General features: G+C 36.1%; 1 protein-coding gene and 1 long non-coding RNA gene across 7 annotated transcripts in view; one reads left to right on the forward strand and one right to left on the reverse strand.

Moving 5' to 3' along the window:
- The window catches only part of LOC140666941 (uncharacterized), an 88653-nt gene extending 62758 nt beyond the window's left edge, over positions 1 to 25895 (forward strand). The window contains exon 3 of the long non-coding RNA XR_012046876.1: positions 25546 to 25895. This is a non-coding gene — a long non-coding RNA (uncharacterized lncRNA). The remainder of the gene's footprint in view (positions 1 to 25545) is intronic.
- Positions 682 to 27743, reverse strand: part of Nachralpha6 (nicotinic acetylcholine receptor alpha6) — a 221660-nt gene continuing 194598 nt past the window's right edge. For all 6 annotated transcript variants that reach the window (XM_072894487.1, XM_072894486.1, XM_072894485.1 and 3 more), the window contains 5 exons: positions 16265 to 16374; positions 14321 to 14535; positions 12735 to 12935; positions 12122 to 12276; positions 682 to 10929 (listed from right to left, as the gene is read on the reverse strand). In XM_072894487.1, the coding sequence (XP_072750588.1) occupies positions 12192 to 12276; positions 12735 to 12935; positions 14321 to 14535; positions 16265 to 16374 (611 nt within the window). In that variant the 3' untranslated portion in view covers positions 682 to 10929; positions 12122 to 12191. The remainder of the gene's footprint in view (positions 10930 to 12121; positions 12277 to 12734; positions 12936 to 14320; positions 14536 to 16264; positions 16375 to 27743) is intronic.

Raw genomic sequence — 27743 nt, forward strand, 5'->3', positions numbered from 1 at the left:
TATAATAGGAATAGTTATAAAAGTAAATTCCCATTATCCACATAAATTTCTGCTTAATTCTCTTTTATTCCAACACTACATGAAATAGATAGAGAATTGAAAGGATAAGAAAAATAGATTTATATAGAAGACAAAGACTGCGTGACATTTATTTCCATCTTGCTTGTACAAAACTGTCGAAACTTATCACATTTTATCGACTTAAACGAAGGATGGTACACGTTTCTAACTCAATGAAGATAATAATTAAATAATTAAATAAAATCGTACTCGAGACGTTTGGCGAATCGAGCCTTTATTTAAATATATATCATTATTTAATTATTAATGTTGTATTTAACCTCTTTTTCTCGGTATATATAACCATTCGAAAGGATTTCTAGGCTGCACCTTTTTTTGCTCAATACATTGCATTTCTATTCTTTCTCTTCTTATTTCTTGTACTTTTATTAGAAAATTTATATATCTGCAGATTTAATTCTGAATCTTTAAGTATGATACGCGACAAGTTTAAAATTGTTAATATATTCACAAGTAATATAATTCAATACGTGGAATTTATAAAGGAATAAAATAAAGGCCACTGTGTTTATAGAACAAATAATAGCTATATCCCTTTTATTTGGTTTAAATTTCTATGTCGACTCGCGTTCGATACTGTGATATAGAAATTAAAATCAATTAGCGTCAATCCATCATTTATTCATCTGACAATATTCTCATTGTTAGGAACGCAAGATTATTCATGTAGAATTTTGCATTCACATTCGCATTGTTCTTTCACGCTATAAATAGCGACGCATTACTGCAAACACTGTCGAATTCTCGCGCTCTCGCATCCTCTCGCTTAATCCTACAATTTCAACAGCCCCGTCCAGCTTTCATCACGACAGTCGCATTTACACACTCCGTATTAACGTTTTATCTATACATAAGGATATCCTTAAACGCATTTTACAGTGTCGTAATCTTTATTCTACATTTTGAGCATACCGCGCGCGGCTGGCTTGTCTCCTCTTCACATATCGATTATTATTATTAATTTACTTACATGATACCTCGTCTCGCGCACGTCACTTACACAATGGCGTAACATTACGTATTTATCTCGTGTAAAACGGCTGGCGGATCGATCCGTCGACGGTCAATCCGTGGCAATGTGTGCGTGCGCGTGTTTTCTCATAACGCCGATATTGACACATGGTTGATGGCGACTGGTCACGCTTTTGCGTGTGTCACTTTATCGCGTTTCAACTCGCGTCCATCTGAAAAACGCCCTATTTTGGTCTTTTTTTCATTTTCTCTTTCTTCTCTCATCGTGTCCTCTTTTTTTTTTTTTTTTTACGTATCGTTAGAGCGAAAGCGAACGGGGACGCGGTTTATGGGAAGGAAAGGGATCACCCTCGGCTTTTATTCCTGAGGAATAAAATACGAGCAGTGCGTGAGGTCAAGCCGTATTTTTTATTTGAGAATCAGTGCAGAATTCGGGAAAGGAACGACGACAATCGGCATTCTCGTAGCCTCTTCCAGTCTCACCGTTACTTTACTGTTTTTTTTTTTTTTTTTTTTTTTTTTTTTTTTTTGATTCGCACGCCGGGTTTCGTATTGCGTTTATAAATCACTGTTGGCACGCGTGTGTATACAATGGTGTCCTATGTACATGCGAGTATAATTATCATATAAATGAGAGCATCGCGGGGATGTGTCTCGCGGCCAGCAGCTCTTGACCTATTCGTGACAAATGATTAAAGATTATTACGCATATACTATCCGATAAAAATAAAAGAAGAATCATATTAGACGCTTCTCGATGACGATCGTGAAACCATACATGCATACCGAAAGCAACGCGCGAGTTCATGTTCGCAGAAAGTAGGAACAGAGACGAATGTTTTGGGGACAGACTACCAGTTGTCCGTGTAACCTAGTTCAATTCCTTTGTATTTAGTTCATTAATGAATTAGTTAATATTACAATTTATTAACAATTCGCACTATCCATTAGTTTAACGTTCAATGTCAATTTATATAGTATTTTTTCACTTTTAGCAGATTCTCCCGTGTTTGTATGTTACAATATTGTTTTTTTTCGCTATATATATATATGTATATATATAAGAAGCTATATATATATATACATATATATATATGTATATATAATATGTATAATATGTATATATATATGTATAATGCATTATCTATGTATACGCCTATATTTATATATAATATATGTATATATTTATATTCGTATGTTCAAAGTATATGCGTATATGTGTACACTGACACATGACGCATGGCTTTACATGGTATCAATAATAATGCACCACCTCTGACTCGAAACGAAATCGCTCAAGTGCGTAACGAGGGTTCTTCGCAACCGCTCCGCGTCGCTTACACGTCGGAAGCAACGTCGCGAGACCCAGGCCTTTATTTTTCTTTTATGTCATCCTCTCATCTCCGGCTCTCTCATCATCGATACTTGCGGCCGATCGGACGTACCCTATTCTCGAAAAGTGGCGCCTCGTCGTCCTCGTCGCGACGAAGCGCGTGTCATATAAAAAAGTAAAAACAGATTGCACGGGCACGTGATATCTCGCTTGTAATTAGCGTTGCTATTAACGGGCCGGGCCACGTCGATCGCTATTTGCCGCGGAAAATCGCGGGGCATTTCTCTAGTTTGGCTCTTTTTTCTTTTTTTTATTTCTCGCAATCTAGGCGATCGTATTTCAAGCACGCGCGTCGCCGCTCCGTCTTCGGCGTCGGTTTCGAAATTGGCCAAATTATAGACGTCGATTGGCAATTTCCAGACTAAGCCCCGTCATTTCCGGTTTATCTTCGTTCGTCAGGGGGGGAGGGAGATGTTCGCGAGAGCCGTTGCTGCTAATTGGCCTCAATTAGCCACAAATGAAGACACGTTAAACTTCGCCGCGTAACACGAAACCGATAACATATGTATCATGTATGCGGTCGAATCTTTTATCGAATATCAATCGGTTGTTTGCTCGATACGTGAAATGAGTAAAAATGTGAGGCGCATAACGATTACCAGAGGTAGTTGTAAAGATGCCAATGATTCTTTTTTTTTTTTTTCTTTTTTCTTTTGAGAATAAGATCCGAAACCAATCTCACCTGACACGAGTAGTTAATTTGGCACGGAATGGATTGTGGGAGTCGACCCGAGTAATTTAGAAAATTGGATTATTTCGACCGTGAAAGGAAGCCAATTATCCTGTCCATATATTATTCTGATATCTGTTCAAGTCGATCGTCTATGACGCTTAATTCTTTGTCTGTCGCGTCTTATTTATTTACGTTATATATATATATATATATATGGATCAAATATCCTAAAGTTTTGGAAAATTGAGATTAACACATATTTTATAATAGAACACTATCTCAAAAAACCGTATCAAAGTATTATTTTTTTTTATAATATTTTTTATAATATTCTATTCTATCTAAATAAAAAACGTGTTGTTTGATTATCTTTTTGAGCAAAAACAGTTTCACGTAAAATAGAAATCAAATGTGCAAGTGGATACTGTCCGTTTATAAAAGTTTTGTTTATGCGTGTAGCGGGAAAAAATAGTTTTAAGTAGTATTTATTATTATGTATAAAAATGTTTAGTATATATATATATATATATATTATTTAAATCATCTTTTCGGGATAGTTTCGTGTCGGTTTCGGCGAAGCGATTTGTCGTCGACGTTGTCGGCTTGGGCTCGCGTCGCTGCTTCCGCCGTCGTCCTCGTCTCAAGGGGTTTCGCATTCGGCAATTATTAATATAATCGATTCTTATCACAGAAGTTATTTACACAATTTTCATGTTTCAATGCGCCCGCCCGCGCGCTTACGAAACGAGCTTCGTACCAATAAAGATGCGTACATTTACCTCGTATGTAAATTTATCTTTTTGTCGTCTATATTCTTAATTGCGGCGAAGGTAGTCGAGAAAATCTAGCCGTTCTATCGGAAAGAGAACCGCGCGCGTGGAAAAAATCGATGCAGCGCTTAACTCTTTCAGTCCCAGTTGAAATTGAATATCTGAAAATAATATTGAAAATAATATTGAAGGAGGAATATCTGTTTCACAATTTTAAAAAATGTATGCTAGAAAATAAAAATATAAAATGCGTTCACGGTTATGGTAAACAAATTTTGATTGTTTTTCTTAATTTGCTTAATTTTATTTTTCATATTTTCCAAATGAAAGCCGTCTCTGCATGTGTAAGCTTAACTTTATAATTCTTTCTTAATTGGATCTACTTAATGGATGATCCTTGAATATATTCTTATAATGGCCTCTACATATCACATTTTTTTCTTTAAATCGAGGCTGATTTATTTGAGACTGAAAGGATTAAACGCGCACAAACGCAGAAAGGTTTTTCAAACGAATTGCGAAGGGATAAAGAGAATTTGCGCGCAAAGATAATCCCACGTCTCTCCCAAGTGGCGGCCTAATTCGCGTCACGAGTTTCAAAGTATTACGCAACATCGAGTAACCGAGTTTATACGCGTAGCGACGCTATACGCGTCGTCTCTTGCGATTGTTGTTGAGATTAAGAATGCAATAGCAACGACTCTACCGAAATTCTATTCGTTTATTTCCGATCGAAAGGCCGATAAAAAAAGAATGTTTCCGCATCGTTTAACGCATGTGTCAAAGCATCGTTTGCGTTACACATTGAGAAAAAGAGTCGTCATTTTAATTAAACGCATTTAATTGGTTATCATTTTTTGTTAGTTGAAATATTTACATATTTAAATTAAACATTCAAATATTTCAACTAAACAAATGACAAGCAACTAAAAGCATTTGGTTAAGTTAACGACTGTTTTTCTCAGTGCACGTGGGTCACACGTGGGCGTTATCGTGACAATTTGTCATAATTCTTAAACTCGACCAACGATTTCGGGATATGTCGTGATATCGCTTGAGCTCTGTCTGGTCTGTTTGTCCGTCTGTCTGTCTGTTTATCCGCATATATTAAAAAACACCACATTTTGAATATTAAAAACGCAAATCGTGCTTATCGGCTAAAATCGTGCGCGATCTCTCGCTATATCGCGCGCTCCACGCCCGATGGCGAGAGTTAGAGAAGTTAGCACACAATTAATAGTAACGACAGTAGAGCAGCGATAGATAGATAATAGTAAGTGTAGTTTCTAGCGATAATAGTAATAGTATAGTTAGTAACGATATTAGTAATAATAATAATAGTAGTAATAATAACCATAATAATAATATTCGATAGCGCTAGTAATAGTGATAAATAGTAATGGTAATCATATTAATAGTAATAGTCTCTTGCGATGTGTGTATGTGTGTGTATAGGTATGTATGCATGTGTGCGTTTTGTGTGGGTATATTTGTACGTATATTTGTACGTATATTTGTACGTATATGTGTATGTGTGTGTGTGTATGTGTGTGATAATAGCACTAACGATGATCGTCGTTTCCTTCGGCGTAAACAATAGTAATAATAACCACATGACTTCACACTAACCAAACCGTTTACCGTACATCGTCGAGTTTCTAGAGCTTAATTCACTTAATGTTACACGGACTCATTTCTTTGTTTTCCATTTTTTTTTCTTTCTCATATTTTTTTCCCTCTTTGTCTCTTGCGCGCGCTTGTTTCAATGCTCTCGTTAATTACGTACGGCGGTTCGATCACAGAGTGGTCCTCCGTGTGTAACGCGGTTTAGTCTCTTAAACGTACAAACACCATGTAAAATTTTTCTCTACGCTGCGTACTCGCTAGATTCGTTTTGCTGAGCGTTTTTTGGAATTAACAATGCAACTACTCTGTCGCCGCCTTTTTCCCCTCGTATCGTATATATAAAAAAATCTCCGGTGAGGGGCGGCATTTAAGATACACATGCGCCTATACATCTATGTGGGAGGATAAGGTCCGTATATGTTTGCCTCGTACTTAGCGCTTGTCCGATCCCGAGTTTTACTTGTATAATACGAGATTCATGTTCAACAAAATCAATGGTAGCAGTGGAGATCGAACAACCGGTTTTTAAAATTATACAATAAAAGCGCGTTCGTGATACGGACCTTGTATACACATGTGTATCTTTTTTTCCCCCAAGGTATTACTATTATAGCGATGCGTCATTTCTCGCGAGATGTGCCATTCAAGATCGCAGATTGTGCGTCTCGTCCCGAATTTGATTTACGTACACGCGCGCGACGCGTCCTCGAATTTTTCTCTCCACTTTTCTTTTAGTATTTTTCATCCGCAAATACGTCGTCAACTATGGCCGTCGCCGTTATACTTGTATACTTATCGATTAGCGCGTGAATTAGAAAATTACGCTATAGATCTCGGAGGATACTCTGGGTGAATCTCCCGTCGATCGGCCGCGCCGCCTCGAAATCGTCGGTGACTTCCGTACGATATCGATCGTTCTAGCGATTAATGCAAGGACCGTTTACATCGCAAATGTTTTTAACGATATCGTATATTAGATTAAGATATAGAAAAATCTGCAGAATCTGAAGAAAGAAGCTGCTTGAAAGAGAACGAAACTAACGCTTGATTTAGCAAAGCTCATTCAAATGAAATATCAAATCGAGTGAATAAATTGCATTAATTATTTATTGAATCATTGATTACGAATTAGTTGATTCAATGATTACGATTCAATGATTAGGAATGCAACTCGAATTATTATGTTATAACTATTTCTTGTTAGCCTCGAACTTGAGCTGGTTATACTCGCGATCTCCATTGTATTATATCTTTAATTGCATATTTTTTAAGTAATTGGCGATGAAATCACAAACATACAGAATCGTTAATTCAATCGTCGACTCTCATTTAATTATTATTACTGAAAGCCTGTAGTTTACAGGGCGATTGTAAAACACATTGTGATGTACTTCAACAATATTTTTGGCGACATCGAAAAATTGCGCGATATAAACGGCCCTTCAGTCACCTCCCTCGCGTGCTCGCGAATTCTATTCACGATTCGTTGTGCTCGAAAATTGTTCCTGTGCGTCGCGCACCTTGTCCCATTCTCTCGCGTGCGTCCCGAGAATTCACGTTGTATAACAATTCCATCGTCTACATGCGCTTCGCGAACGCTGCAAATCTACGTCGCACGAAATGATTGTCAGCAATGATCGATAATCACTGAAACCGTTCACGAGAAACGAATTTACAATGATTTCCGGTTTGATTTGATTTGCTACACTCCGTTCTGTGCTCGTTGATTCTATCGGTGGATCGCCCTCGGTGCGTGTGATTTACGGTCGTCTGAGAGTGATCTTGGAGTGATCGATCTCGATCGACTGTCGTCGATGATCCAGCGTGACAGTTGACAGAAAGAAAGAAAGAGAGAAAATTTATCGAGATGATAAATATACCGTCGTATACTTTTAAGCAGTTCGCCGTGGATGTGCATTCGTGTATATGTATAGATGTGTACGCGTGCGTGTTTAACCAACACTGCTCACTCATTTACCAACTGGATCGCTGTAAGATATACTTAAGTTCCACTTAAACGATTTCTCACTTATGTACATATTTATCTGAGTATTGTTAGTCGGAACACTTTAATGTTATTCATCATATTATAGCTTTCTTCACGTCGTTTGAACGAATATATCACTCTGTCATTCCGTACAGCTTCGTTAAAATGAGGCAGGGAGAGCGGTCTGGGAACAGGAATGTTTGTTAACCAACCTTTGGCGACTGTAATTTGACATCATACGTAACAAAGTATCTTGTTAATTATATGAACTTTTATATATATACGTATCGAGGTAGAATTAGTCCTACGCGCTATTAGAACAAACGAAATATAATTTAAATGAAAAAATTTAATTATAATGTTGATATTATTAATTACAAAATACAATATTAAAGTTAGAGGAAAAATTTCATTTCTTGATTAAATATATTACAAGATCTTTCTGAATTAATATTAATCATCCAATTATCCGTTATATGATCGTTAAAGTCTTGCTTATTTCATCTATCCTGCGTGTTTTATCTATATATTTTTTTTTAGATTAATGCCATTAATATATTAAAGTGTGCAACAGAACAAAACTTCAAATAATAAATATTGTGACAACAAAACGCGAATACAATTTGAATGAAATTCTGAATAATACACGATCAATTCGTATGAATAGTGCTTGTATATAACGTTGATAAAATGAATAGCGAAAAATCAACGGCGGTAGCAATAATCCGGCAAAACTTTTTCGCATAAATGGAACACTGATCCATATAATCTACGTGATACACGATAACAAGCGGATCCACGAGTTGGTTCGTAATTAGCCGCGGTATGTAAAAATATCGACTCGCCCGACGATGTATTTACGCTAATGAGGACTGCGGAAGGCTCCCTTTCCTTCCTCCCTCTCTACCCTCTATCCTCAAAAATTAATTGTTTGATTAGTTCTTTCGGGGTCACAACTTTTCTTTCATACTCTCCGTGTCAACGATAGGATAGTATCGTTACATCAGTCATTGTAATCGACAACGAATTCATTACTTTTTATGATTTATTATTATTTTTTCTTTTTAAAGAACACACTTTTCATAGCGTCTAATATAAAGCTCTTTATTTTATGTATATTTGAAACATAAGAGTGTATTTCACGAAAATAATTTTTTTATATAACAAAAAAATTTATTATATATTACCCAATAGAATATGTAGAATATCGTTAATTTATTGAATGATGATCTATGACTTTACTTTTGTATTGACAAATTATTTGTTTTGAAAAATGGTACACAACGAAGATACAAATGTCAAGAAAGCCTGATATAATTCAGGACATTTGGATGAATTTCAAATTACAGTCGTTGAGGGATTCGACAGCGCAAAGAAACTGTGCGATCCACCGAGATATAAATCATTGTCGCGGTAGGCACGGCACCGCAAATATGTCGATCGCTCTCGCAGCGCTCGATCACGATCCACGACGGATTCACCGAGGTCCTCAAGGACTCGAGGGTACGCGCGTGACTCTGTACGGAAAGCAGGGGTGGTCCAACTTGGCAGTTTCTTTTTTTTTTTTTTTTTTTTTTTGCGCGCGGTTTGTTCGCCCTCGACGCGTTCGCCTCCGTGCGTGTGTGGTCGCTCGTAAATTACGCTGCGTGTTTACGCGGCGCATGCGGCTTGTACGATCCTCGGACGAATGTGCGGCCGATCGATCAATCGATCCTCTTTCGCCGATCGGCTAAATAAGCGACGCGTCGACCGCTCTCTTGTGCGCTTGTATTTCTCGCGTGTCCAACACACATACACCCACATACCCACACACCCACAGAGTCATGCGCACACACACACACACACACACACGCACACGCACACTAACACGCACACGCACACGCACACGCACACTAACACGCACACGCACACGCAACAGATAAATACATACATACATACATACACACATGTACGTACATGCACACATACACACATATACACGCGGTGTGATAATATCCGGCGGGTTTTGCAGAAATGCGGAGGAATCGCTTTTCGAGTACGAGACAGAAGGACTTTATAACGGGAGAATGTGGAAAAATATATCGAGCGTAGAGGGTCGATCGTGCGATCGGTGGTGGCGCAAGTTTGTTAGACTTCGCGTCTTGTGGGTGGGCCTGCCTTTGGAGAAACGCACGGTTAAACCGCGGTTAGCCGCGCGGTTTATACAGAGGGAAAATATATGATCCTCGTCGAATGCGAAACAAACGGCGACACAATCACCCTTGTCTCGGCTCTCGTCATTGGTCATGGCGCCGCGCGCGTTCACCCTGCCGATCGTCCAGGCCGCACTTTACTTTCCCACCGTTTGAGAGAAGGTTGAACACCCCTGACTCGAGTTTTAATATTTGGCAGTTATTTTAAAGTCCGTCTCGGCTCCCCACGAGAGACCCTCAACAGATCGCGGCGTTAATTAATTACGACTCAGTCGTAACGCGCGTGCGTGCGAGCGCGCGCGCGCGCGCGCAAAGCGACTAACAGTTAATTATATATATCGTTAATTATTATTTTCATTATTATAAGAAATATTTATATATCGTTATTGTTACTATTATCGAAAGGCCGCAACAACGCTCTTCCGAGGACTGCGCGATCTCCTTCTCTCGTGATGCCACGTGTCGACTTTCGTCGCGCGTCCACTTACTCGCGTTATCCGCGAAATCGCATCGCTCGTCGAATTCGAAATCGATCCCGATCGCCGAAACAGGGTCGCGGCGATCGTCGAACGAAGTCACGATCGACAAGTGATCCGCGATACGCGCGTTTAGACTCGGCAGCGCGTCCTCTCTCTCGTCTGCACCTACCTTCCTTCTACGACTTAGAGGCAGCCTCTAAATCTTTGTCCAGCTCGCGTCGCGATTTTACCTACCGGTTTCGCACTGTAGAACTAGTTAATTAAGTCACTTAAACGAAAGAACGCAGCCGCAACGAAGTGTGTGACATCGGCGATCGGGTCCTTGTTCCCTTCCTTCGTTTTCTCTCTTCTCGAATCCGGAAGCGTTTTTTTTTTTTTTTTTTTTTTTTGTGTGTGTTTCTTTTCCAGCATGTTTTTTTTTCCATTCGAAAGACGAGGGGTCCGCCACCGCCACCGCTGCCGCATGTCCATCCTCCCCGTGGCTTTTCTCGTGAACGTCGTTGGTGGTCTCACTCTTGCTTGCCTACTTACTCGCCTAAGTGAAAGCACGTGCTCGTGCGAAAGAACCGGGCGCACAACCCGGCGGCGTTTTCCAGCGTCGAGGAATCCGAGAACGAGAGAACATTCTCTTGTTCCCGAAAGGGTGAGTCACGCAGAAGGACGCGAAAGGGGCTAACGAGTCCGTCTCTCTTTTTTCCGCGCTTTCTCGTCACTTCGACGCGCTCCGTAGCCACCTCCTCGAATCGGACGTCGTTCCTGCGAAAGAGAGAGAAGAAAGCGCAAGTATAACGTGAGATGTCTGATTGCTGATTTTTAGGGAACTATAATAATTTTAGAATGGAGGATTTTCTCTGAAATACGTGTGTGTGTGCGCGCCAGTTGCTTTTTGTAAGTTTATTTTATTATTAAATCCTACGAGTCGAGTTTTTAGTTTCAGCAGTTCTAAAGCTTGAAATGGGAGAGTTTTTTTCATCTGGCTAATATATTCCGATAACTTTTAATCTTCGATTGAAAAGAGAATATCGTGTAATTAAACTCGAGAAGATTAAGGAAAAACAATGGAGATAAAAATTGGGTCAGAAATTTCCTGGCTTAACAAACAAAAATTTTTCTAGTTTTCATATGTAATTTTTTCCAGGAATATTCATAGGATGCAAGTCAAAGCTAATTAACATTTTAGTTTCCTCGGTATAATTGCGTAATTAAAACATCGTATGCTTTATATAGAGGTTATTATTTGTGAAGTAAAATTTAGATTAATTTATAGATTGTTATAGGCAATTAATACATATTCTTTATTAATTTCATTATCACACGTTTTCGAAATATCGTAGCATTCAAAAACCAATAATAAAGTAGCAGCGAGAACTTGAAATTATGTAATCGAATGGTCGTATATCTGAGTAATGCATAAATAATTGCTCTCCGGACTACGTTCTGGAGGCACCGAACGGCAATTAACACGACGAAATAGTGAAATAGAGACATTCGCGTTGGCGCGATTGGAAATTTTCAACGCGTGCAACGGTCAACGAGCCAAGCTTGTTACATGGCGCTTGTTAACATTTCCACGCATTATTAACTGCATTAAGGTTATCTAGTCCATGTCATTCGCACGTAATGATTGCGAACTGTACGGTTTGTACGGCGCGAATTCACATGCTGATTTTGATCTTGTACAATACGACCAACGTATTAGTCGTACATTATTAAGTGAATTCACGAATTTCGACAGATCGATTGACAATATATTTTCCGCCAAAGTAATAATGGACTTTTCAGACAGCTTTGAGTCTCTTTTTTTATGAAACATATGTAGAATATAAAATATGAAATAAAAATATGCAAACAATTAGAAATTTTTTTTGCAAACAACTCGATATATGTAATATATTTAGATATAAGGAAGAGAAGGAGAGGCAGTAAAAAAAACATAATTTATCCTTACCAAATTCCAGGAGGCGCTATCCCTGGCATTTTTTGTGCATGTTTTTTTTCGGTTCGACCGGGGCAGTCTATTACTGGACGATTATGTGTGGCGCACGACACAGTATCACCACCGTAGCCAAAACCGTGAATAACGTGAAGATGAACAGACAAAGCCTTGATTTTACAAGAGAAAGAATTTTAATGTTAGTCGATTGTTTTAGAATAAAAACATTTATTATTAGATAAATAATAAAGATGAAAAATTATTCCGTTTGGGAAGAAATTTAAATTGTAAATTAACGTAGATATGAAAACACATCTATAAAGATAATTAAAATTCACGAAAAAATTATATTCAATTCAGTAAGTGAGGTTTATATAATTGAGAAACTGTTGAATAAAAAAAAATCTGAAGAATAGTTGATAAAATTACCAAGTAAGTTTCAAACATTTACATAAGGGATTCTCCTAGAGTTAAGTTAATGGGTCGGCGCATAAATGACGGATGAGTTTTTCTTTGTGGGAAAAACGAGGATCTGAATTTCGAGCTTCGCCGTAAAAGCTATCTTTTTGTTTGTGATTTTTCGCGAGTACACGACTGAAATCACACGAAAGATTTAAGACATCCCAACCTGTCGACCACCATGGCGGCGAACTTCCAGTCGCTAATGACCTCGTCGTCCTCGTCCGCCTTTTTCATACGGCTCGTGATGAACTGCAATTCCTTGAGAATTGTGTGAAGTTCTCTCTGCATGCCGCTGAGAGGCAACGATGCCGAAGTCTCCTCGACTGTCGCTGGCCTGGCCGACAGCGGTGTGCCGTACGCCGACCTACTGTAAAAGATCGTGTAAATTATTACTCCTGAAGGTGTCTCGTGATACCTCTCAAGGTAAAGCGTCGACAGATATTTCGCGGATTCTCGGAAAATTCGAGAAGATGCGATTCCTTAAAGTGTCATATATAATATGTCATATATTCTTTATAAATTATTCTTGACATCTTTCTACTATAGCATATAAGATAAGATGCAAAGTTTCTGTACAAATAAAAATCTTCTATTTATTGTTAGTGCAAAATGAATTGTCATCGTATAATTTACACCTGAAAATTTTACAGCACTCACATTCTTAATTTCCTTCTTCAACAAGAAAATCAATAATTATTAACTTATACTTCAATTATTTAAATTTGTTGAGAATTCTTATTTTTATGCTATTTTATATAGTTACTTTATTTGAGCTTTTGAAATAACTTTCTTCTCTTGTTTCAAATGATACACACTTGCAAATTATTATTTTTTACGTAAATCTCTCTATGATGAACATTTTTATAACTCTTTAATAATTTAAACGGAGAAAAATTACCAAGAAATTACCAAGCCATGCATTCAAATTGAAGTAATATGTTATAGGCATTTTCATTATCAAGTTTTCGTAGCGACGTGATAGAGAAGAATACATAAAAGAGACGGAGGAAAAAGCAGATTGTCCGACGAAAATTGTCCGGCAAACTGGAAACAGTTATTGAAGGATCGAACGAAAAATTGTTAGGACGGAATATTTTGTTAACGGTGAAAACCGGCACGGGGGAAAAAATCGCGAAGAAATCCAGTGGGACAACGTGGAAATTCGCGTTCAGTGGATTGAGTCGACGTTTATCGAGGGTCGAAAATCTCGATATTCGATTCCGGCCAGTATAACTGTTGCGGCCGTTTTAAACGACAGTCGACAGATTTCGTGCGAGCGGATTTCTGCCGTGTTCGCAGTTATTACAGAGCAAACACGAACGTGTGCCGTCCCGTAATCGATCTACTGTCGTGTCTTTGATTTTGTCCGCCAGAAATGTAAAATAACGTCGAGCGCAGACGAACACGTGAGTTGAATTACGTACAACAAGGCGCATTTATTCGAAAACACACATCCCGTCCCCTTTCGATGCGTCCGTTGCCGTTCATTCGAGGGCTCACAATGGATTATTATATGCTTTTGTTCTACCTGGTGCTTTTTTTCGCAGCAAGATTAAAACGCGATTTTCTGTTATTTTCCACGAATAACGTTCGTCTGTCATTCAAGCGCTAAAAAAAACAACTCCTCTTGTTAGCGAATAAAAGTGCGACTGGCCGAGAAAATAAGTGTTTAAGCCCCGTTTCGCATCGCAGGATTTTCGCCAACCGCGACAAGCTGAAGAGATTGAACAGCGAAATGATATCGAATGGTACCTTATATAGCCCGAGGCAGGATTAGCGGCGCTGTTTCCGTGGCGAAAATCATCGTCGATGTCTAAAACGTTCGCCAGTAAACTCTTACTGCTCCTCTCCTGCAGCTCCAGCTCCTTCATTCGATTACTCATGAGAATGGTCTTCTTCGTGATCTTCTTGCCCGGCCGACTCATGCGCAACACACACGGCAGCCATTGCAGAAACAGTATTTTCACCTGTGTATAAACATTGAAAATGATTCTCTCTAAAACTTTGTAACTACATCGTATCACCAGTCTAGTAAATTTGTCTCACATTTTTATTTTTTTGAATTTTGTAACGAGAACGTAAAATTGTTCAGAAATTTAAAATAGAATTTTAAACTGGCGCGTGTATTATATTTGAAGTTAAACATTGGGATCTATAATGTTATTTAAGGATATTGTAAACGTTCTTTGAAAAGATAATTATAAGAAAATTGTTAAAAAATAAATTTCCCACGTCATGACAGCTTCGATAGTTTTGAGTATGTTATTTCTGTTTTGTAATAATTTTTTTATCATGTCATAGCTGCTATTTTGACAGTTTTATATGTAATATATTCTGTATATTTTATATTTTTCAACAATAAATGTTTGAGAAAGAATTTAACAAGAAGATAAATCTATTAAATATTTAATCAATATATATAATTCCGATTTTGGTCTTTTTATACCTAAATTCAGTAGACAATTCATAAATTCAGTCATGTGTCTCTCTTTAGTCACAGAATTATTCATCGGATTAAAAATCTGGTGCATTTTGTGCTGTCATTACAAAATATGTACTGTATTACATAAGTATATATGTACTACGAGTGTTTTGTAAACAAAGTCTGTTTGAATTCAGAATATATTTCTCTGGTGTATTGACGAAATTTGTATTAACCGACGAACGAGCCTGAGGGCGACTACTAATAATTGAAGGTACTTAAACTTTCAAGAAGTAAAGTTTGTTTTTAATGGACATAATGGCCAAAGCGAAACTGTGCAAGATATATTGCCAACTATTACTCAAGGTTTTTCTTTACGCACACTTACGAAATTTTATGTTATTTCAAATTTTTTAATTACTTCTGATATATATATATATATATATATATATATATATATATATATATATATATATATATTCTTTAAATAATGCAATTAAGCTGTAATTTTGGATTACTTGTTTATAATTACCTGAATATATCTAATTGGATATAATAATATCCTCTCTCTAATCTGGAAATCTGATATATTTATGATCACATTTTATTATTATGATTATAAATTATAATCATACGATTTCAAAGTTATTGCTTGTTCAATTATCGAGTATAATGGAAAGCAATTAAATTTGTAATGATTTCAGTATAATACAAGTACAACAATAACGAGAGCAAATGCAATCTCGGCTAATCCGTTTAGTTAAGCAGCTTATTTCTATGCATCTAAAATGATTAATTTTTACATTCGACTGAAATATTTTGCTACACGGGGATCGACTAAAGATAATGCTTTAAAAGTAACGTTCGAAAGATACAATAATAATGGCTACATGTTTTATTAATTTTCTCGCAAATTTGCATGTAATTCATTCTACAAAGATCGTGCCAGAGATGAAGGTTCAGTGGACAGACAATTCGTATGAATAGTTTATAAACAAAGATATAAATAATTTGTGTAATCATGATATTCCATTAATTATCATTATCAATGATAATTAATTAATTAATTTAGTTAAAGTCGTTTGTACTCGACATTATTTTAGTGACAAATTGTTACATATTTCCATGTTGCGTCATTAATAACGCGTGCTGCATTTATCGCTGCATTTATATTATTTGAGAGATATATTCGTTATGAATTATAATGGAAAAGAAGCTTATTCTCTCTAAAATATATATATTATAATTACATTTAATTGTATATAATCTCTTACCCAATTTGGCATCACGTATCTATCGGGCGATCTGTGATGATAGTTGAGCACCAGAACAGTCAACACGACGCTGCTCGCCACCATGAACATGATGCAATTGAAGTATGATCCTGAATCGAGGTATTCCCGAAAATCCCCCGAAGAAAGAATACAAAAAGAAGGCGATTAGTCACGGAAATGGCATGGGTCGACGCTGTTAGCCCGCTCTCTCGTCGAGAATGAAAGATTATTCTCTCGGATTCTCTTTTAGCTCGGCTCACAGCGTAATCGGTTCCTCTTACGCGAAGCTTCTTATACTTCTTTCATCTCATTTTTTTTTTACTCAACAGAGAGATATTTAATAATCTTTCATTCGTTAATATAACTGCTCGCGCGTTTCCGGGTGCGCGCAGAGAGATTCAAATATATTTGAACATTTGGAGAATATTGTGTGCTCTAAATGTTTTAAACGCGAAGCTTTAATATAAGAGAAATGATGACTCTCTCCAAGAGAAAGAATGATTCATATTTTAAATACAATTTTCACAAGTTTTCGCTCTGATGTTATATTTATCACGCAAAAGTGCATACTGCGCTTTCAGAACGGCTTGAGATATCAGCTTAGTATATTTTTGACTATTTATATCTTTTTACATTCACGATGCAGTTTGTATCGTGCATTAACTCTTTTCCCATCTGAAACGAAGTCTCTATTGATTCCTCTATTTTAGAATAACATAATAAATGAAATACACGGATATTTGGATAGATGCATTCTCCTGATGTGTGCAGCGAAAATTCGAACCTCTCCGCACGAATGAAAACACACACTCCACACAAAACATACATTCGCAATCACAACACACGGCGATTCGGTGCTATCCGAATGGACCAGTCACGGAATCGACTCTCGCGACTCACACTGGAGGCGAATGTTGAGAAAGAAATAATAGACGAGCGAAATAAGAGAATTATTACTCGGCAATAATAATCGGGAAAAAGATAACACAGATCTAAAGGGAAAAGCACACGTACATGAGAAAGAATATATATATATATATATATATACATATATGTATATATATATATATATATATATATATATATGTGTGTGTATATACATATACACATACACACCCATATATAGCGTACACTACACCAGCAACAAAACTGTCTAAAAGGCACGGTTTAAGACATCTAGAGAGCATTCTCCAGATATCTTTTATGCGTTTTTTCACATTTCTGTGTCGCGTTTAGGCGGATAATAAAAACGTCTAAAGAATATGACGCGAAAGAACATTTGAAAGACGTTTCAGCATTTTTAATGTTTCTTAGAATTGTCTTATTAATTTTCTTTTGAACTTTTGCATTATACTTAAATAAATGCAAATGTTCGTTTATCTAACTTCATTTCAATAACTGACATTTTTAGAATTTGAACAACAGGATACATCGATATGAATAATTCTGTTGATCAATCACAATTACGCTAAAGTCAGCGTCTCTCATTTTGCTAGAATAATGAAGGTAACTTACGTCAATTATCCAATGTTAGATAAGCGCAAATAAGAAAAAAAGTAAAAGTGAAAGTAGAGTGTACTTACTTGTGCGCAAAGTGCGTGTAGACGTATACGAAAAGGAAGAGGCGAGATGGTTATGTTGCGCAGAGAAGTAGCGACAGAGAGAAAACGCTTACACTATATCATGCAGCTATCAAAAATGCATTCTGTTATAGAATATGCACACAAAGGTTCTCCATAACCTACTTTCTGTTTCCTACATTTTGACTCATCGATACACACTTAATAATATTTAAAGATAAAAATACAGGGATGCATATCGTGAGAACGTTTAAGCTGCGATTAAGACTACGCACTACGATAAGATTGGGATGTAGTTCATCTCTCGATTTTTTTTATTATCGGCGCGGCTATAGTTACGTGTTCACGATTAAGCCGAAACTCCTGTTTAGCGACTAGTTATCTCGGAGTTTCGAGGGAACTATAATGTAATCGAAGTTCACTTCGATCGAATATGATATTACATATTATATTATATATTGGAGGTACTGTTGATTAATTACGTGTATTAATATAATTTTATATATTTTCATTTTTTATCATCCTTATATTATCAGTTACCACTGATTGTGAGTAGTTTATCATCTTCTCCTTCCTACAGCTGAACGTTAAAAAATGTAATTAAAATAATCAGTCCTGTCAATGTACATTTAAAATCAACTCCATCACAAAGTTCTTTTTTTAATAAACGTGAAATATTCCGGCGCCACGCTGTAAAATACATATTTTAATATGTTTTCACGAATTATCTTTTTACCAGAAAATAACCAAGTCCCTTTTACGCAACGAAACAACGTTATATCACTGGATGCGAAACGTTTCTCGCAAATTAAAGATTTTCGAGCGATACATTTTCATTTACCTCGTCCCGGTTGCGCTTGGACGTAGTTGAATATTTATTCTCCTTCCTACAATTGCTCGTAACTCCAATTACGCATTCCCCTTAATTATTGGATCGCCATGTTTGGACGAGCGCATCCAAAATGTTACGATAAAATAAGAGATCGCAAATGATTGACGAGGCGCACGCGAAAATGAAAAAAAAAAAAAGAAGAAGAAAGAACGGGAGAGCTTCAAGTGTCAGTGAATAAAATACTAAAAAGGTCGCCTTCCCGTGTTATCTCGGCGGCTGTGTTTAACGGTTTCATAAAGCTCGGTACGAGCATCTCAGGCTGTGATTAATCGCCATGTACAAAGGGGCTATTTCCTCTTATTAATGAATCTTTAAGACTCGCTTGCTATTATGCAGCAGTTGCATGTATTTATAATGTTTTAAGTTACTTAATTCATCCACCGATTATTCGCTGGAAATTTACATAGGATATTTTGTGACACAAAATTGCCTGATTTATTGATATAAGAAGGTACGATATGAGATGCACGAAATCATAATCTTAAACAAAAGTATTACTCAGTAATATTTTATCTAGCTGCATATATAATGTTACTTTGATTGATTAAATTTCCAAAGTCAAGATAAAACATTGTTTACCAGAATTATTTTTTAAATATAAAAATTTAATATAAAAATTCATCATACCTTTTTTTCTGCATTAATTGTTTTTCTAAAATTGCTTGATTGATACATTCTTTAGCTAATATTTTACACAAATGTTAGGGAATAGAAAATATATGTATATTGATCGTAAAATATTGTAATATCTTTTTACATCAGGATGTAAAAGATATTACAATATTTTACGATCAGTATACATATATTTTCTTCTACTTTATACTTTTTTATTTATTTTGTTAATTATTATTAATTATTACGTTGAATTTGATTTGAAGTATGAGAGAATTTGTAATAATTAATAACGTATTTGTACGTATTTGTGCCTAGAAACGTTTCGCGTTTTGACAAATTTGTTTTTCAAATTGAGCAGTGCATTGTCCCAAATTAAATGTGACGCTGCGGCTTTCATATTAACGCAGTACAACGAGAAAATTTTATTCTAACGGAGCAGTTGCTATACGCGCACATGAATTTTTTTTTCCTCGCGGTTAGGGATATTTATTTCAAATATTTATTTTATTCGCACGTGGATAAACATTCGTCGAGATAACAAATAAAAATTATCTACAAAATTGTGAAAATGTGACAAGCATTCTATTCGTAGTTTATTCAATTCATGGCAGACTCCAAAAATCTTTGGAAAATAATCCGACTCTTGCTTCGTGTATTTTATATTTCGGCAGTCATATGCTCCAATTTAATTATGATCGATGAAATAGCTGACGTCGTCGAATTTCCAACTGACAGATAGGTCATAATTTAAATTATTCTACCTAAATAATTAGTTATTACATGCGCTGCAACGCCGACCTAGTTAATGTGATGGTTAATGCAGAATTTATAAATCATTGTAATGAACGTTGATGTTTTGCTGCTATGCGAAATATAATTCGGCGAAAAAACAGCCAAGCGTGTGTGTTTGGTATGAGTTAAAATTCGCGTTTGCATATAATTATAACATCTGAAAAATATCTAACACGAATATTCATTCTTATTCATACTTTTTTATATTTATAATAAATAGTTCTTTTATTCATGCGAAGTTTATCAAATATACAATTATAAAATATTACGTGATTCGAGGGATTAAAATAAATAAAACAGAAATTTAATAGAATATTTTAAAGCTGCATTTTCTTTTAAATATCTATCATATTTCCTCTTATCATCGACCTGCTTTTTTCTCGTGCGTGATGCGGTCTTTAATTCACTCCATTCATAATTACGAGGCGCCCGAAGAGTTACAAGTGGAATAACTTCTATTAAAGAAACGCAAGAGAGTGGCAATTCAAATCTTTTTCTCATTTTTTTATGGCTTTCAAGTTAATTTCTATGAATGCTACTGCGCCTTCATTTCAATGCTACTCACGTAACTGTGATGTTATTCATATCATCATCGCGGTAAAGTATTTCTAAAGAGCCATCGTAACATTTGTGAAAAGTGCAAAGCTTTAATCACAACAAAATGGGAAAGTTTTAACAGATCTTTTTTTAAATATCGCTAAATTCCCTAAATTCGGCATTAATTCCTCTAAATCGTAATGTTTTTATAAAATCAATGTTTTGAGTTAAAAAATTAAAACTTGAAAACTTTTATTCAATACATTTAACGCATACACTATGTATAATAACAAAGAGAATACTGGATTAATAGGAGAGAATATTATACATATATTTATATATATTTAATAATTCATTATTGAAATATATAATGTGAATGTCAGATATTAATTATTATAACAAGCATTGATTTACTGAAGAACGAATTACCATTCTGTTTAATGTCATACCTGCGTTAAACGATTCATCATTGATATTATCCGACGCACTGTTCACAGGACAATTTTCATATTCGCGTTTTCATAAAATTGCTGTTAGATACTCTAAATGCGGTCTATTTGCGCGAGCGAACGAATTTCGTGTTGTCGATTTTCTAGGTTTTTTATTCTTTTCCTCTCGATGCCACGAATCTCGCTTCGTTTCCCGACCGCATTTCCTTTCTTTGGAGGTGCTCGTTTACCTTTTCTATTCCTTGATTACTTCGAACGACTCGTCGACGAAGTGGCTCGTTCGTTACGTAGTCACATAATAGTTCTCTCTCTCTTTCCCTGTATATATTTCTCTTGTCAGTTGAATTGCCTCCTTCGCAGCTTTTTTTATGTGCTTTGCGTCCCCGTTTTGCGCGCGCGCGCGCGTTTAGGTTTACTACTTTACTACTCAATTCCTACATTTTTACGTACTACTTGCGGAGCCGTGAGCTGGTCCTTGGTTATTTGGAACGAATATAACCGGTTTTATTGATACTACGAAAGCGCACTTTCTTGTGCATTTTATTTTTCTTTTAGGTTTTGCGCAAGCATTTCGATGCTCATCTTTCTTGCTAGACACTAATTTGCAATATTAATGCGTCACAATTTCAATGTCATAAATGTTTCTTTTTCCTTTGTCGTTCCAAATATATGTAATTAAATATAATTCGTAAACTTGCTATTATGTTATTAATTATATAGTAATTTATTTCTAATGAACTTTGTCATTCAGTAATCCTACATGTACATACATGTATATATATGTGTATTTGATTATTTTGGTTTCAATTTGGCTGCATCTTACCAGAGAAATAAAATAACATATTTCGTTGACATCATCACTTTGAACGTTGAATAAATGATTTGTACGGTATTAAAAGAGTTGTACTTTTTCGAAGAGAAGTGCTGCCGAGAATTATCGTCGACGTTATCGTTGCATTTTATTGCCCGCAGTATTTTGATTTTCTTTACAGTAGTTTCATTCTGTTAATTGTGTTGTCGTTCTACGATGTCGTTTTGCCACCTCCATTTTTGTATCAGTCCAACAGCATTCGAATGACTTTACACCTACATTATCTCTTGATCGCTCGATCTTGAAGATGGATTTTATCTCGCTTTTACGACGGTGTTTTTACATCGTTCTAGCATAATGTCGTTTACAGCGAGTCATGAAAGGATTTCATCTCTGCAGGTGACACTCGGCTGTAAATTTTAATATACTGTTACAATGTTCTCTTTGATGGTCCCGAGGAACGATTATTCTCATTACATTGCCGATTGCCATTTGCTCGTTTTCTGATCGCCAATCTCATCGTGAGGACGCGACGCTCCTGCTTTTCCATTATTTTCCCCTCGTCTTATATTTTGCCTCGTTATTTGATCGATTTTTACTTGCGACGTCACGTAGGACTCTTTTCACATCGGTGAAATGCTTGTTCGCGTCTTCGAACCGAAGGGAAATACACGATTGCATTTAAAAAGATCTCTCATTGTCGTAATACCTTTTTACTTGTCTCTTCCATTACTTTCCAATTACTTCGAGCGGTCATGCGCGCACGTTCGTTTTTGAGTAGAAAATCCCTGCTTTTTTTTCTCTTTTTCACTTTTCATAAATGTCGCTTCTCATCTCGCTTCCTTTTTTTTTTCTTATCTCCTACTTGTCGTGCGTCCTAGTTTCCTTCGTTTTACGGGATATTGCTGTACATTTTGCGGTCGCCCTTGATTACGATGAACGTGCGTTTACGACTCGGCCGTGCGCGAACATCTTTTATATCTTTAAAGTCTGGTGTAGTTACGTGGACTCTCTGCCCGGCATTTCCGCGGGCAATATTCTGAAATGTTGTTTCTAGGTTGCGCTATTTACTACGGCCTCGTACTTCGTATTTTCGGGCTTCTTATTTCCGTCATCGGATCATATTGTTTATGTAGTTTACCGCATTTTCTAAGTGCAAACTCACGGCGAATGGAAAGTTCGTGAAGAGAATGGACCGAAAAGTACGCCGCGAAATGTGTCGAAAGAGAACTATTACATAGATTGCTCTCTTGTGATTTCGCCTTAGAAGTTTCGCTATAATATTGCTTTCGATTCTGACTTGCTCGTAAGTTTTCGCTCTCGATTCGAGCATCGCGAGCTTGCGAAAACTTCATTCTCTTCTTAAAATAATTCTCGCAACAAGAGAAACGCGGCTCGCGTCATTCGATCTTTGTGAAAACGATTACAATTTTATTCTGTAAAGATGCAGAGAGAAAGAGAAAGAGAGAGAAAGAGAGAGAGGGTGGAAAGGGGAGAGGAAGGGGAAAGAATGAGAGAAAGTACGCTATGATGAGAAAGAGAAAAAGAGAACTTATTGTGCAGCCACGACAAGGGATAAAGTAGCGAACGTTCTTCGAGTACGGCATTCGTCAAAGTTGCATGATACTTGGAGACTGCAGCGAGTCATTTCGTAGCTGGCTACGAGAAGATGGAAAAAGAAAGTAAGGAGAAAAAAGAGCACATGGAAGAAGAAATCGTAGAAACTCGTCTAGCAGAGGCCGAGCGGCTCTCAGACTGTCTACCTGCTCGATTGAAATCTTTAACTAGAAGAGATTTCGATGATAAATATATCAATGTGTCATTTTTGCTTTTTCTTAGTATACTTGCATAAAATGATTTTATTATTTGTAAACAACTGGTTTATTCTAAATAACTTATATGCTTATTATTATAACTTAACGATTATTATAAATTTGCCACAAACAAATATCTTATTATTACAAAAAATGTGTTATATATTATCATTATAAGAGAGAAAATAATAGAGGTATAAAAAAAATAAAATAATTAAACAGGGAAATCATGCTGGAAAGGATTAAACATAACTGTTAATAATTAATTTTATTTATATAATAATAGCAATAAATTCAAACACGTGCATTATTATCCGATTTATCACTGTAGTAATCGGATCGTAGTTAGATATTATTGCAGGTTCTTCGATTACAAAACGTTGAGAATCTCTGCTTCACACGACGACTATTGTAGCCACCAACGACAACGTAGCCTCGTTTCGTTTTGTTTGCGTAGGTGGGTGTTATATAGCAACATACAGACACACACCCATACAGAGACATTAAATAAGTCACATACGAGTTCTCTTACGATTTTTATCAGTATCGTCCACCTGTCGGTAGCTCGCGTGTTTGTGGGCGTACGTGGTCGATGGCTACGCGTGCGGAGGTGTAAATAAATAAATCACGCTGTACGAGTTTCCGCACCATTGTTACTTCATTGTGCTTCCTTCTGCCTGCCGATGCTACTATCGTTACCATAGTAATTCTTTTGATGTATTATTTAAGCCAAGTATTTACAGGTAGCGTTTCGAAAAAGACAATGTACAGCTGATGCTATTTTGCATGTACATATTAGACAGTTAAAAAATAATAAGAGAGAGAGAGAGAGAGAGAGAGAGAGTGAACTATATTTTTTAAACATTTTAAATAAGGACAAAAAACGCGGAAATAAAACGCATGTGATAATGAAAAAATAAAAATAAAAAACCAAGTTATATTTTGATATCGATGTCTCCAAGTATCATGCTTGAAAAAAACAAATATAGGCAATTGTAACCGTCGAAAAAGATAATTCACGGAGAGTCACATGGTATTTTGACCAAGTTTATATTTCTTATAACGAAGATTCAGCTGTAAGATTCGTTTATACGACTGTTGCAAGTACGTGAGAAAAATCGGAAATCGTAAATTTCGCTGCATCGTGGGCGCGTCGTGGTCCATACATTAGAACGACGTCTCGGAATTTTATTCCATGTATCTGGCAGCGCGCGCCGTTTATCGAATCTCGAAAGGATTTTCGAGTACTTACATGTCCCGTTAGCGCATGTTCCGACTGGGATTATTGTCGGCAGTTTGGCAGTCGTTTATGTGCCGCTCCGCACGTGGATTGCTCTCTTAAAAGTGCGCTCTTTTCGAAGCTCAACGCGCTGGAAACGCAGTATCCTCGCTGTAATGCGAGCCTGATTATTACACTCCTTGCTTGAATCTTCACAGCGGTTGCGCTGCGAAATTCCGACTTTAGAAATTCCAAATTTTAAATCGTCTCAAGTGCATTCTTTCTCTTGCGTTTTTTATGTGACGTTAAAGCGAGTTAATTTCTCGTACGAGGTTTATTTATTATTCGCTATACTTTTTATTATGCCACGCAATATTTCGCGGTTCATTGTTTAAAAGGGAAAAAAAATATATTTTTATTATAATTTTAGACTTATTATACCTATTCGTATGGCTTTCATGGTTTATGTATATTAAATATTTTTTAAATTATAAACTCTTTTTTGAAAGAATAAATAAAAAGAGTGAGAAATTAAAATCACATTATGATAAAAATAAGTGCATTTTTTTCAGATACGTGGCTAATACAAAAAATATATAATCGAGATCGTCACCCGGGGACAAACTGCACGTAATACATAATATGTTGATTTTATGAATTTAAAAATCTCTTCAAAACAATTTTGAAACACTGGGAAATTGAGAATTAACACAACAAGAAGAAAGAAGAACAAATAAACAAAGATGAACTGTGATTAATTTTGATTTACATAAGTAACATTTACATAAATATTAAAATGTTGTTTGACTTCAAGTTATAAATTTATAGTTGGTGTATACATGACTAAAATATTAGAAGTGGATTTTCAAATAATAAACTTTATATAAATGTTAAAATTGTCTGTTAGTGGCGAGATGTAGAGAAGGAGGAAATACGAAGAAGATAGAAATTTCCAGTAAGCGTACTCATAGTTAGTACATTTTCGAACAGTGTCACCCAAATTGCGCTCCGCTGCACGCTTATCAGTGGCATAAATGATATATTGTTAGAGAAAGAACTACGCGAGAGCTTAATGACTCGCTAAGTTAAACTTAACTGCGTTTAATTGTAAAATAAATCACCCTTAAACGCGTTTCCCAACGATGGACACAAATTATGCAGAAATAAAATTTGTTTTATGTTGTTTTAAATTAGTATGTGTTATATCATGTTTTTGTAACGATTATGAAGCGCCTAAATTAAGTCTTATTCCACAGTCATGAGATCAATTTTTATTTTTACACAAAAAACATTATGGAACCATATCATCGTTTGTATATATTTATATACAAACGTTGATATATTTGCAAGTTTGTAGTTTTATTTTTTTAAGCATAAAAAGCACAGAAAAAAAACTCGGACATTTTTTGTGCTTGTAATAAATTGTATTTTAGCGAAATTACATTTTTCCGAAAATTTATAGTAATTACGCGCTTCTATTCTACTAAATCTTCCGATTATACCAATGAGTCTAATTCCTAGTCCTAAAATTCCTTCTAAAAGTCCAGATAAGCGGCGATATTCTTGATGCATAGCATTAGATAATCACGATGCACATTCTCGATAATTATCCGCGAATGACACTTGTGTGAAAATAGTTCTAGTTAATTTTATCAGATATCATCAGTCGAATCGAAAGCACGAGGAATGTAAATATTGCCTTGTCATAGATTCAACAGCTTTGTTCTTTTCTGAAATATATGGCAAAGGTATATAGATCGCATTGCTGCGAAATATGCAGTCTGACATTTGTTGCATCCTCCGGCTACTCTTTCGCGATCAGCTTCGTATTTCTTCATTTACATACATGCGTATGTAAATGTATACACTTGTGTATGTGTGTTTTCTCTTTCTCTCGGCATCTGTTGCGCGTTGCCGCATACCGCGCATTATTTCATCGTTGTAACACACGTTGTACACATTCCATGTGTCTGTGTTACTATTACTTCCTACGCATAAACTATGATCATCGCGTGTCGTTCTCTCGCGGCTGATTGCGCAGATTTTGCGAGCTGCACATTCATAAATTTTGAAATATGATTACGTGATGTCAAGATCATCATGCGCGTATAATTCGTGTTAATTTTCAAGGTACGCGTTACTTTAATCGCGATTTAAAGCGCAAAATCAATTACGTCGAATAATTCGCGAACATAAATGTCTCAGGGACACAATTTTTGGTTTTGTTGTTTTTTTTTAGTGATATTGTTTTTGTTTTTTCCATTCGCGGATTAGTGGCACATATTTTTCCTATCACGTAAATAATGGATCGTGTCCTATTGTCCCGAAAAAATTGAAGCTCTCCGTTCTCAATGGAAATATTTTCGCACGCACATTGGTTTATTATTTCTCTCAAAGTCTTTCGCGGAAGTCTATTTTACTCTACTGTACTGGAAAAGATTTGCTCTTTTGTTTTAACATTATTTTCCCTTTTCCGCGATATTCTTATTGCCAATAATTTTACCATTCGTTTTCCCATATACTTTTCAATTCCGATTCTCGATATGTTGTCAAATATCTGCCTACGACAATTTATTGTTTTTACGATATCCTCTTCTTCTAAACTATTAAACTATTAAGACTATATCGATCACGTATATTTCAAAAGGCCAATCATCATCTTCATCGAGATCGGAGGGTCGAACATTTCAGATGCACTCGTAACATGAAATTTGGTTACTTTAAAACTTGCGGCTAATATTTATACTAATGATTCCTATTATCTCGTGTT

The sequence above is a fragment of the Anoplolepis gracilipes genome, chromosome 6 (genome assembly GCF_047496725.1).
Source record: "Anoplolepis gracilipes chromosome 6, ASM4749672v1, whole genome shotgun sequence".
Lineage (NCBI taxonomy): Eukaryota > Metazoa > Arthropoda > Insecta > Hymenoptera > Formicidae > Anoplolepis > Anoplolepis gracilipes.